The following is a 13,580-nucleotide window of genomic DNA, read 5'->3' as shown; positions in this document are numbered from 1 at the left end:
TTTACTATCTTTACCTACTCTCAATTGCCATCATTCAAGGGAAGGTTATTAGCTCATCTTCCACTAAAAATTCCCAACAATTGCGATGTCTGAATAATCCAATCTTCTCCATTACACAGGAATTAGGCAATCAATCAAAAGTGAGGAGACAGGAATGCTGGGGTTTGATAAAAAGGAGAAAGTCTGCAAACATGTTTAAGAGAAAAAGTTGCTAACATTTCCTTTAAGAGGACTACGTACAGCCAGGCGAGGTGGCGCACGCCTTTAATCTCAGTACCTGGGAGGCAGAGGCAGGCAGATCTCTACTGAGTTTGAGGCCAGCCTAAATAACAGTGAGTTCCATGACAGCCAGTGCTAGACAGTAAGATCCTGTCTCAAAAAAATAAAAGTTTCAAACCGCATTATGAATCTGGCTTTGAGAGGTCACACACCTGTCCCAGCTACCCAGCTCTGCTGTGTGCCATGTAGTGAAGAAGCAGACACAAGACAACACATCGAGAAGGCACAGCTCTGTTCAGTACAGTAACAGATGGTGAAACGGTCCACTGAGTCAACTCCAGACCCACTCCAGATGAGTGAACTACAGAAACCGTTCACAGTAGGTGTTCAGAACCCACTGTTAAATGATCCTCATTCACAGGGCCAGCAGGATGGCTGAGTGGGCACAGAGACTTGCTGCCAAGTCTGACAAAGCTGAATTTGAAACTCATGATGGAAAGAACCAAGTAAAGTAAGCTGACTCTAATTTGGCATAGATTTTTTATCCCAAGTCAAAGGACCAGAAACACACAACTATATTGAACTAAAACTAAAGTCCAGTCAAGTAAGCACTACAAACAAGGGAGGTGGTGGCAGGAGAGGGAACAAGAAGGTAGCTCTTGACAGTAGCGTGCTTGCCTAGGACACACAAGGTCATGAGTTCAATTCCTAGGACCCTAGCCACACAAAAGAAAGTCTTACAGACAAGAACTGGCTGTTCTTCCAGAGGACCCACCGAGGTTCAACTTACAGCACCCACATGTGGGCTCACAACCATCTCTAACTCTAGTTCCAGGGGATCTGATGCCCTCTTTTGGCCTCCTCAGTCACCAGGCCTGCAAGTGGTAAAAAGATATACATGCAGGCAAAACCACCAATATACATAAAAAATAATAATTAAAAACCTTTTTAAAGGGCAATGGATGTGGATATAAGCCAGGAAGTAACTCTGACAAATGACAGGCCATTTGTGTTAGATTTTGAGTAACGAACCCAGTTTATGGTCAGCTGGGGCTGAAGACTCAGAAGAGAGCAGCATCACTGAAGGAAAACCTGTGTCTCACTGTGACAGTGGATGCTGGTCAGCTGGAGTCAGCTGTGAGTAGTAAGAGAGCAGCATCACTGCAGCTAAGTCTTCTGGGAAGTACTCCTCGGGGCTGAATACAGAAGCTGTGGTCCAGATGGGACCAAAGCAGAGTGTAACGTGCATTCTGGTTCTGGCGGCATGAAAGCCACAGTACCGAAGGGTCATGGAGAAGCTGAGGCTTGGTGCCATGAGGCACTGTCAGTGGAAAGGCTAAGAGGTCATCGGAGAAGGTGCAGCCTCAGCTGCGGCTGAGATCCCTGGATATTGGAAACACCAGAATCATGGGATAACCAACTGCAGCAGCAGCAGCAGCAGCAGCAGCAGCAGGGCAGGGTGCAGCTGGCCTGAGCCTACCTAACAAGCTATGTATGCTGAAGATGGCAGAGCTGCAGGGGAGGGACTACTCAATCCATCTGAGGTCTAGAAGACCATGAGGAAGTCCCATAGGCCAGGCACTGTTTACATTGTTGGATGTTGGTTTTGCTTTGATCTGAATTTAACTGTGTCCCAGTTCTCCCTCCTGGAATAAGAAAACATATTACTTATTTTGGATGTTTTTGTTTTTGTTTTTTTTTCGAGACAGAGTTTCTCTCTGTATCTTTGGAGCCTGTCCTGGAACTCGCTTTGTAGACCAGGCTGGCCTTGACTCACAGAGATCCACCTGGCTCTGCCTCCCGAGTGCTGGGATTACAGGTGTGCACCACCACCGCCCCGCTTGGATTTTTTAATTTTAAAAGATATCTTTGACTTTTAAATCATTGGAATTTTTAAGACTATGAGACTTTTTAAAAAGCACTTCATTGCCAGGTGGTGGTGGCCCACACCTTTAATCCTGACACTCGGGAGGCAGAGCCAGGCAGATCTCTGTGAGTTCAAGGCCAGCGTGGTCTATAGAGTGAGTTCAAGGTCAGGCACCAAAACTACACAGAGGAACCCTGTCTCGAATGAATGAATGAATGAGAGAGGAAGGGAGGGAGGGAGGCACATCAACAAAGCAGAAGGCTAAGAACAAAGAGAGTAAGGGGAGACCTGAGACAGCACATTTTCCTATAAAGACTAGACAGTGAATAGATTAGATTTGGTGATCCAAGGAGTAATCAAAACTATTGTATGCATACTGTCAAAGCTGAGGACCTGAATTCAATTCCTAGAATCCACATGGTAGAAGGAGAGAACCCACCCCCGAGGGCTGCCCTCTAAACCTCCATGGTATACACACACATGTACACACATGCATAAATAAAGAGGTTAAAAAAAAAACTCCCACTAAAACTTGTCACTTCCAAAACATCAGTGCTCTATAGTAGGGAAAGTCAGGATCCCAGTCAGTGACAGCTAAGTCTCCAGAGCCAATCAATCTCATTGCTGACATTCCTACTTGAAGCGATCCACAGAGAAGCACCACAGATGACACAATGGGAAGCCTGACTTTAAATGCCTTCTACTGTCCAGGCTTCCTATCAGTCCAAACACGGTTCTCTGCTCCATGGAGATATTCCATGGTCAGTTATAACAAAACTTGATAGACTCACTTCAGGTTAAAACAAAATGTTTCCACAACTTTTTGAAAATAGTCTTAAAAGACTCAATATGGCATTTGTTCACTTGAAGTATGTGACTGCCTATGCTCCAGAGAGACTGAATCTTCAGTCACCGTAGTTCAGCACCGACTCCTTGTAGAAAGACCACCAGCAACCCCTGGCAGTGTAAGATGGTCGGTCCTTGCCTCCAGGATCTGATCACAGCTCCTTAAGTCCTTACATCTTCCTTAGTGGTTGGAACTATTCAATATCTTTTGTCCCAATATCGGTCTTTGCCCGAGACACCTGACAAAGTGCCTGAATCTTTTCAATTTCCTCAGGGATGGGTGGGAAGTGTGTTCTGCTCCCGAAGCAGAGCTCTTAAAACCCCTGGGAGTTCCCTGGGCCAGAGAAGCCTCTTTTGTTTTACTGAGTTGTCTCTTGGTAGCACCCTGACAGCTTCAAGGTGAGGCTGTTCATCAAAAAGATCAGGCCTTAATTAGCCTTCAGTTTTCATCATACTTTCCCCAACCTCTCCTTCAAAGGTCAACACACCAAGCAGAGTGTGCACTCCAACTCTGGACCCTTCCAGACTCACTCCGTATCTTTCTGTTCATCCATACCCTTTACAGCAAAGTGGTAAATACAAGTAAAAGGCTTTTCTGAGTTCTATGAATTATAAAACTCAAGTAGGGGTCATGGGAGCCTTCAAGTTGACAACAGGTCACAAAACAGGCAACAGGACTTAAAACTATGCCTGAAGAGAGGGTTTTGTTCAGGCCCTTTTGTGGGACTGGATTCTAGCTCAAGTACTGTCAGAGCTATATCCAATTATAGGGCACAAATGGTGTCCTAGGAGTCAGAAACTGGTTGCTGGAGTACGGGTATGAGGAACGCTTTGTTTGTTTTGTTTGAATGCTAGGGACTGCCCCTAGGATCACGCTTTGGCTGGACAAGCATTGCACCACTGCTAAGCTACACCCGCAGCCCCGTCCCACACACTGGCGTCTGAGACATCACTAGGTAGAAACGGGTTACAGTGACTGGTATCATTCACTGACTTAACGAGCGCGCGCTAAGGAAAGCTGCTACACCTCTGCCGTTTCATTGTCAGTGCAGAGACCACGGTCAGGCCTTGCTCTGCTAACTCTTGATGTTGGATTTCACTGGAAACCAGTTTCAAAAAGAAAGCTTGCTGTCACAGGGTGGGTGGGGGTTTAGACATCAGTTCCTACCCATATCTGCTCTTCCTGGTAAATGCTGCTCGAAAAAAATCTCATTCACCTATGAACAAGACTGTCAAAGGGGAATGGGAGTTAAACGTTCTCCAAACACTAAGCAGAAGGGCAAAACAAACTACATTTCCAAAACCTCAAATGATGACATTTAAGTATTTTTAGAAAATAATAGAAACTTGGCAGAGATACTATGTAAAGATTGTCAAAGAATCCAGAACAGTAGGAATAACCTCACAAGAACTTACATTTACTCAAGGATTCTACACTCTCTTCTTTACCATGATTATGTACAAATCAGACAATGCACTTTGGGGGGGGGGGTCAAAAAATTCAAATAAAATACATGAATTTTAAGGCTAAGTGTTATGAAAAACTTTATTGACAAACAGGAAGTCTCTGTCACCCAATCTAAATATCTGCAAACCCACTTAGGTCATAAATGCTGATGACCTACTTAACCCAGTCTTTGACACAGTAAAACACCACCTATGAGGCAGGCAAATTTCATATACAGACGTCAGGGAGGTCTCCAAATGTCTGAACTTAAGAGGGAGAAGTGCTCATCGTATCTGACATTGTGGTTTCTAAAGCTGCTGTTGTCAGTTACCACAAAACAAGGGCTATTTATTAAATCTGAGAACTATGCACAGCTTTTTTTTCTGAAAATGAGGGCTTTCAATACTATCCAAATGTGGCAAAGATCTAAGCTCCCAGAAAAGTCACTTCCCTTTCCTGTTTTGGCATAATAAACCATCGTTTCCAAGCCTTGTCTAATTTTCAAACTGAGGGAATATTACACCTCTGAGGTTTAGCAATGTTGTCTTATTGTTTTGAAAGAAATATTTCTGCATGTCTAAAGATAAATGCGGTTAATGCATTTCCAATTATCTGAATAAATTATAAGGAAAAATCTTAATATGATAATCTCATATTAGTTACAAAAAACAAAATATCCCCAATTTCACTGTTCTTCCTAACACAGCAGTTCAATGCTCCATGTTTTATAACACCCACAGAAGAAATCTGATACTTGTTAACTTGACATCAAGATTAGCTAATAGAATTCTAAAAATCTTTCTCATCCTCCTCTACCCACTCCTCCTGCTTATAGTCAGAATGATCGTTTACACCCTCTCCATCCTGCCTGCCTCCATCCACTACATCCTAGAGACAATCTGCTCCACAGACTTCATTTAAGGCAAGCACACCCAATTACCCATAGGCTACAGGCCAGATGCAGGCCTGCCAGTGTTCTTGAATGAACAAAATAAAAGCCTCTATTGCTAGAAGCAAAAGTTGCCAATTCAAATTTTTCTTTGAACTTGACGTACCCTTTCAATAGCAACTGGTCAACAGCATGAACTCAGAAGAGCTGGTTGATGTCATTAGCCAGCTGCATATATTAGAGCAAATGTTTTAAAACTTAAGTTTCCTTATTTGTCAAACAGGAACACGCTTTGCTGCTGAGGACTGCTATGAGGAGGAGATGAGATGATGCCCCCAATATAGTAATTGGGAGGCACTGCGTTCATTTTCCTATCCTCATAAAAGCAGGTATGCTAGCACATGTTTCCCAGCTACTTCACACGGCTGTCAATGTGTCAGTCCAGAAGAGGATCAACACGCTTCCCATCTTCTTAATGTTTTTGTTTGTTCTGTTTATGAAACAGGAGCTTCAGACTGGCCTTGCATGCACTGTAGAGTTAAGGGTGGCTTTGAATCCCTGGTTCTGACCTCCTAAGTGTTGGGGTCCGAGGTGTCATCACATCTACTTACTATATTCATAAAGAAAATACATGTGCAATTTTTCATTTTCAATTACATACATACATTCATTCATTCATTCATTCATTCATTCATTCATTCAGAGAGTGGATCACATACACCACAGCATATGTGTGGGTCAGAGGACAGCCTGTGGGAGTCAGCTGTCTTTTCCCACTCTGTAAGTTCCAGGGACAAAATGTTGTGAGGCTTGGCAGTAAGTGCCTTAACCCGCTCAAGCCACCTCACTAGCCCTGAAATAAATTTTTAGGAGATAAGAAACCTACTCAATAAAGATAATTATCAATAATTTGGCTTTAAAAAAAATTTTTGTAATTTGGAAGGGGGCATTTATATCAGCTTCCCTACAAATAGGCATGGCTTCATGCAATTTTTGCTAAAATAAATTGTCACCACTATAAAAAGCAGCCATAGTTTGTTAAAACTGAGTATCAGAAGAGGTATTCTGTGGCTTGCTAAAGAAATTCAGAAAACTATTAAAAACTGTTTCTTAAGAGTCCTACTCCTCAATCTTTCCTTCCCCACAGTGAACAACAGACTGGCGCTGTCTTAGAGAAGACCACAGCCAGTCATACAGTTTTCTATCCTGATCTATGTATTCTTCATGAAATGCAAAGGAAAAGCACCTGCTCAGAAGTAAACCCACCAGGGACAGGGACAGGGACAGTGGCAGTGTCGTGGAAGCACATATCCAAGCAGGAGTTCTGGAATCATTGTCTTTATCCTCAGCCTCGGACACTCACCTCCTTGCTCATGCTCCCAAAACATACACAAAGTAAAGGACCTGTAATATTCCTACAGAGAAATACATCGCTCAGAAGTGCTGAAAACTAAAGACCCAAGCGGACTCATATCTTGAGTTTTCAGGGTTTATACTCCAGAAGGCCCAAAATTTCTGGGATTAGCTTCTAGATGACCAAGTATTTTCCCCTAAGATAGTGCTGAACAGACAAGCCCACTATTAGGAATAGGCTTAAGTGATAATCAGTCCAGGGAAGGTTAAAATGTTTGAAATAGAAAAGCCAAAGCTTTTAAGAGTCTCAGAAAATGTTGTATTATTTGTAAAATCAGCCAAGCCAGTGATGATTTTTATTCATGTTGCAAATGGAGCAGAGAATGGGGTGGGCAGTGAGGGAACAGGAGGAAACAATATCATGAGGTCTACTAGGACGCAAAAGGCTGAAAAGACGACGAGAGTCTTTAAAAACTGATGGTTCAGCAGGGCAGTGGTGGCTCACACCTTTAATCCCAGCACTCGGGAGGCAGAGGCAGAGGCAGGCGGATCTCTGTGAGTTTGAGGCCAGCCTGGTCTACAAAGCGAGTTCCAGGAAAGGGGCAAAGCTACACAGGGAAACCCTGTCTCGAAAAAACCAACCAACCAACCAACCAAACAAACAAAACAACAACAACAAAAACAAAAAACAAAAGCTGACAGTTCAGAACAAGGCTTGGTGGCACACGCCTTTAGTCCCAGCACTCTGGAGGCAGAGGCAGGAGAATCTGAGTTCAAGTCCAGCCTGGTCTACAAAGGACAAAGTGAGTTCAAGGACAGCCAGGGTTACACAGAGAAACCCTGTCTCTAAAAACAAATTAAAAACTGACAGCTCTTTTCACTGCCCAATCTCACATCAGCTGACTTTGGGTAACTCATTTCTTGTTCAAGAATTGAAAAGTAGGTAAGTATATGTCATAGTTTTGTAAACTTGACACAAACCTAAATGTAAGAGGGAATCTCACTGAGGAACTGCCTCCATTAGATTGGCCTGTGGGTGCGTCTGTAGGCATTTCCTCTGTTGCTGACTGAGACTGGAGGATCTAGACCACTGTGAGCGGTGCCGTCCTTGGGCGGGTAGGTGTGGGCTGCATAAGGACGGGAGCTGAACAGGGAGCTGAACAAGGCGGAGGAGCAAGTCAGTCGACATCATTCCTTTGTGGTGTCTGCATCGGCTCCGAACTCTGGGTTCCTGCCTTAGGTACTGGCCTACCCTCCCTCAATGACGGCCTATAAGCTGCACGTTAAATACATCTCTTCCTCCCCAAGTTGCTTTTGGTCATGGTGTTTATCACTGCCACAGGAAGCAAAGCAGAACATCAGAGCAGAGACTATCCTTCATATGTATTCCAAAATAGGTAATCTGATTTCAAGATAAAAACATTTTCCTCTCTTTAAAAACAATCTACAAGGCCAGGTGGCAGTGGCGCACACCTTTAGTCCCAGCACTCAGGAGGCAGAGCCAGGCAGATCTCTGTGAGTTCGAGGCCAGCCTGGTCTACAGAGTGAGTTCCAGAACAGGCACCAAAAATACATGGAGAAATCCTGTCTTGAAAAATCAAAAAAGAAAAAAGAAAAGAAATCTACAAAGGAATGGAAAACTAACTAAGAAGGAAAATTAGTTCTGATATGAAATGTGATGGACACAAAGGGAAGGACAATGGGGAAAGCAGAGCCTTTCTTCGGGAGAAACTTGTGGAGCTGGAGAGACATTTCAGCGGGTAGAAAGAAGTACGTGCAGTGTGAGCCTGATATCCTGAGTTCAGACTACCCAAACCCACACAAAAAGCCAGATGCAGTAGTGCACACCTGGAATCCCTGTCCTCATACTGCGAGATGGGAGGTGGAAACAACAGGCTGGGATATAAATCACAATGGCAGAAACGAGAGATCCGCCTAAAAACAAGATGTAAGGCAAGAAAGCAACGTCTAGGTATGTACTGTGGCACACATGTATACATGTAAGCATATACACAGGAGGGGGGTTGGGGGGAGACAGACAGACTTTCTCTGAGAAGGAATCCTAATGACTCAGCCTTGCTGTGATTCCTTTGGAGTCTTTACGTTCTTCTAAGCTGTTTTGGTTTTTTTTGTAAGATGACAACTCTGCCCTTTGCTTTCCTTTCCTTTTAGATGTTACTAAACACACAGAGAAGCTAAGTCCTAACTGATTGGGTGACAGGAAGAAAAAAATCAAAAAGCCACAGCTGTATTTCTGTTTCCTGTCTCATTTTGCTTAGTGATTGCATCTTGGTCTCTCATGACAGTGCCTGAGCTGGAGTCTGGGCAACATCATTCACTGGACTGTAGAAAGTTAAGGAAGTCCTCGGTTTCTCTCCACTTCCCAATACATTCTGACTGATAAAATGGGGACAGTAACACCTTTCAAAACTCCTGTGAGGACTAAATGACAGTACCTGGTATTTAGTAATTTTTCAATAAACTACTCATCACCCTCAAATCCCAAATGCTCCCACAGCCTCACACAGACGTCTTCAATCAGTGTGACTTCGTTTTACCAGTCAATGTAACGCACTTTGGAATGACCTGAGAAGACAGTCTCAATGAGGGACTGCCTAGATCAGGTTCGTCTGTGAGCCTGTCTGTGGGGATTTTCTTAATTACATTGACTGCTGTGAGAAGACCCAGCCTAAAAATGAGGAGCACCATTCCTCAGTGTGCTCCTAGAGGAGAGTGCTGAACCAGCATGCATGCATACATTCTCTCTGCTGCTTTGTCTTGCCCGTGACAGGCTGCATTCTGCAACTGTGACCTAGAATAAACGCTTTCCCTACACTGTTCTCAGGAATGAGACCAGGACAGAGCAGCTAGCAGACTGTGGCCAGGACGTACAACTCATAGAGTGACGTGACAGACTGACCTAGGGATGAGCAGTAGGCCTCCTTTTTCAGACCCTGTTCACCGTCCCATTCCCACACAGATTTTAACTTAGCCTCAGCAGCTTGAGGCTTTCCCTGAGTAGTTACTCTCAAGAAACCTACAGCATTTAATCACATCATGCTTATTTATATGTCTCTTATCTCCAAAACAAAAGGAAACAGAAAACCCTTCCATATAGTCTGTGCACTCTTAGTACCTGAAAAACACTGGAGGATCAACACCAGCTGAATGAATAAATCATCACGATCTAATAAACACATGAAAATGTCTATTTTCACCTTTATCTGGTAGTTTTACAATTACATAGAAATTTCAACTTAACTGTTTAGTCACATAAAACCTGCACATTTTTTTCTTCCACTGTATATATGAAAGAGATAAATGTTCACTTAGTGATATACAAAATGGTATCTGAAAGAGCAGAACACTGAACCAGGCATGGCGGCTCATGCTGATAATACCAGCACTCGGGAGGCTGAGGCATAAGGACAGACTTGAGTTCCAGGCCATCCTAGATACAGAGCAAGACCAAAACTGCAGGCAGACAGGCTGCACAGCGGGCACTGGGTCTCAGAAGAGCCACCTTCAGACCTCTTTCTGAAGGTGACAAAGACGCGGGAAGTCACCAACCACAAAGCCTCTTTCTACTGGACAGAGTGCCCAAGGATCCCATCCCACAAATGCTGCGCCTACTACGAAACCGCATCGGAATAACACCGGGGCAGGGCTGCAACTGAGTAGTAATACAGAGAAATAGAGAATTTAATGTTTTCGATGTTAGTGCCTTTTCTTCATCATTCTCAATTCCACTGAAATACAAAACCCCCAAAACTCTACAGATGGCCCAACTTTGAGCACGCTCTCACTCTCTCTCACACAGTCAGGCACTCGCTCTCTCGCTGTGTGTGTGTGTGTGTGTGTGTGTGTGTGTGTGTGTGTCCCAAACACTGTAAATCATAAATCAATTTCAAAGAACCATCTTTTACAATGCTTAGGGATATCAAAGGAGAAAAGTCAACAGTCTACTAAATCCAGTCACTTATAAAACTTGGTTTTACTTCCATTAAAACTAAGCAACACACCGGCTTTAGAATGAGATTTAAAATGTTACCACACACACTAAAGAGTGGTCTTCCGAACCACTCGTCTGTCAACCACACCGATGAACAGATGAGTGGCCACCAGCGCTGCCTCCCGCTATGGGAAGCCACGGAAAGGACAGACATGGAGGGTGGGACTGCTCTGGGCTTGGGCCAAGAGCTCAGTAGTGTGAGTGATCATCTTACTTAGCTCAAGAAACAGCAGTTTCCGGAAAGTTTCCTCCTCGTATGTAATTTATTGTGGAACTATGTCAAAGTAATTCACTGGGGCAGGACACTGAAGCCTGGGTCTAGCAACACTGCTTACTGAGGAAGAGCCAAGGACAGCCAAGACTGATGGTTTCACGACAGTGGGATGACTAGAGTGGCAAAGACTGTGGCCTTATTAGACACCTGCCCTCCCTCCGCCTGCCGCTCCGGACGCAGCACTCACCGGTATGGATCTTCTCGTGTCTCTGGAGCAGGTACTTCTGAATGAAACGCATGTCACATTGACTACATTGAAACGGTTTTTCGCCTTAAAATAATTTGACATCCATACATTAGTTAATGAATAAAACAGCATTTTAAGTCACTATTTCTGAGGCTATATAGTCTTAGAAGCCCCAATTTTGGAAAATTCTAAAACTCCATATGATTTTTAAAAACATTTTCATTAACAGTTCTACTTTCCCTCAACAATTTCCTCCAGGATTTACAATTCCATGTTTTCACAATCACACACACACAAAATTTGATTTATATCCTTCTAACGAAAAGAGAAAGACACACAGTAAAACACTCTCCAGGCCACCTGACATGGCCTGCATCTCCTCTTCCTTCTCTGAAGGCATGCCCACCCTGGTCTGTGGCTCATCATCCCTCCTTGCCCTTTTACCTATTTTCTTCGGAGTTCAGAACTGTATAAACACCCTGAAGGAGACCCATCCTTGGAAACACTCCCTCTCTGCTGGAGCACTCTTCATTCCAGAATGCTGGGGTCTGCTCCACTGGGAAGCCTTGCTTCACTGCTGCAAGGCTCCTGGATACCTTCCTCTCCCTGCCACTGCACTTAAGGGGCACCTTAAGGAGCTGCCTCCAGCCTTCAATGCCTCCACCACTGGCTAGAGCCTTACAGAGATGAGCTCCTGGGTGCTCCTCCACAGACTCCCCGCCAGCTCCTGCCTCTGAGGGCCTGGCACTTCCTCAGCCTCCTCGCATCCTCTCTCCTTTGGCTTCTGGCCATCCCCACATTTTCCTAGTTCATCCACTCCCCTCCTTACTCCCTCCCCTTCCCCCCAGTCATCTAACAGTTCTAGCTTGCTTTTCCAAAGGTGTGAAATTACTCACTCCAGTTCTATTGTCAACAATCCCATGGCCTTGAACCTCTACTTTGTTAGCTATCATTTCTAATACCTGATTTCCAAACACTGCCTGTGCTGTCATACACCTAGCACAGAAAGATGAATGGGGCAGGTTCTTAATACATTCTTAAGCAGTTTCTCTAGTTAAAACGAGTGCTTTAAGCCATGTAAGTACCCAATTAAGAATATTAAACATATATATTCATGCTAATTGTCTTCTCATTTAAAGTCTTTCTTGGTTTCCTCCTGACAGTCTGGCTATAAACTCTGATTGACAATGCCAAGTTAGCCATGGTCTTAAGACTAGATGACATTTATACAAAGATGAAAATAACAATGAAAATAATTGTAATGGCCACAAGCCCATTTTTATTCAATACCTGTATGAATGAAGACATGTCTCTGTAAGTGATAGTTCGTTCTAAAGGCAGCATTGCAGTGCTCACAAACGTGAGATTTAGGGGTTTTCAAACCAAGTGATCCATCCTCATTTATTGTAAGGATCTAGTTTAAAAAAAGGCAAAAACAAAAGAAAGTTTTAAAATGTAAATAAATACTATGTTTTATAAGGACAATATAAGCAATGGTCAGTGGAGCTTGTAAACTGCTCAGAAATAATCCGGGAAAGACTATTAGAATAGTGGTGCCTCTATGCAGGAAAGCGTGACTTAGTTAGAGTAGGTAAAACCAGACTAAAACCCTGGGGGCACCCTGCCACCTCCTTGTCATGCTGATGGTCCCAGACGGGGCAGCTGGAGTGAGCAGTTTGATTTTCCACTTCAAATTCTCATGTGTGCAAGGAGAAAAAGTCAGGCATCAATCAATCATTGAGAACGGAAAACCAATACAAAGCTCGGAAAACCAATACAAGTTAATTTTAGGTGATTGAATGGAATAAACACCAGGATTGTCCAATACAAAAAGGTTCAGAACCCACTGTATAATTTTTTTGATACAAAAGGACAGTATCTAGAGAGATGATAGTGTCTAGCCATATATACCTATCTAGACATATAGTGTCCAAGTGTATATGAATGTTTATTTGTATATGTTTAATAACTACTTCAAAACTATTTACATCTTGACTGTGAGGGATAATGAACTGAGCAGATAAAATAATGGATAACTGTACAAACTTAAAACATTTTTGAGTCAGGTTAGAGTTTACCTGTTATTATTTTCTTATTTTTTTAAAAAAGAGAAAATTAAGTTTCCCAGTATAGTGTCTTGTCTAGCATCTCTAAGGTACTGTAGAACCAGACTGTTGAATATGTCCTAAAATACTTGTCAGATAATTCAGAGTGGGAAGACAGGAGAAAAGAAACCAACTTGATTATCCTGGGCATCTTACAATTAAGAGTACTCGGAGTCTGGTCTGGACAGGTACCAGTAGAAGCTCACCTTCAGCCTCACAAATTCTACCTTATCAACAACTTACTTAATTTAGCACGTAGCATTTTCCCACCTCCTGCTAGCCACACAGAAGAGTGAGAAGGAAAAATGATTCCTTTTATCATCACCGAGGCGAGAAAAGGGGTGGGACATACGATGTGAAGAAGCCTAGGTAACTAGGGAA

General features: G+C 43.4%; 1 protein-coding gene across 4 annotated transcripts in view; it reads right to left on the bottom strand.

Annotated features, from left to right (window-relative positions):
* Positions 1–13,580, bottom strand: part of Znf148 (zinc finger protein 148) — a 117,492-nt gene that overhangs the window by 16,735 nt on the left and 87,177 nt on the right. For all 4 annotated transcript variants that reach the window (XM_036203982.1, XM_036203979.1, XM_036203981.1 and 1 more), the window contains 2 exons: positions 12,385–12,508; positions 11,095–11,178 (listed from right to left, as the gene is read on the bottom strand). In XM_036203982.1, the coding sequence (XP_036059875.1) occupies positions 11,095–11,178; positions 12,385–12,508 (208 nt within the window). The remainder of the gene's footprint in view (positions 1–11,094; positions 11,179–12,384; positions 12,509–13,580) is intronic.

Source organism: Onychomys torridus, chromosome 12 (genome assembly GCF_903995425.1).
Source record: "Onychomys torridus chromosome 12, mOncTor1.1, whole genome shotgun sequence".
NCBI lineage: Eukaryota > Metazoa > Chordata > Mammalia > Rodentia > Cricetidae > Onychomys > Onychomys torridus.
Note: the sequence above shows the minus strand (reverse complement) of the source record. Positions and strands in the feature narration are given on the sequence as shown.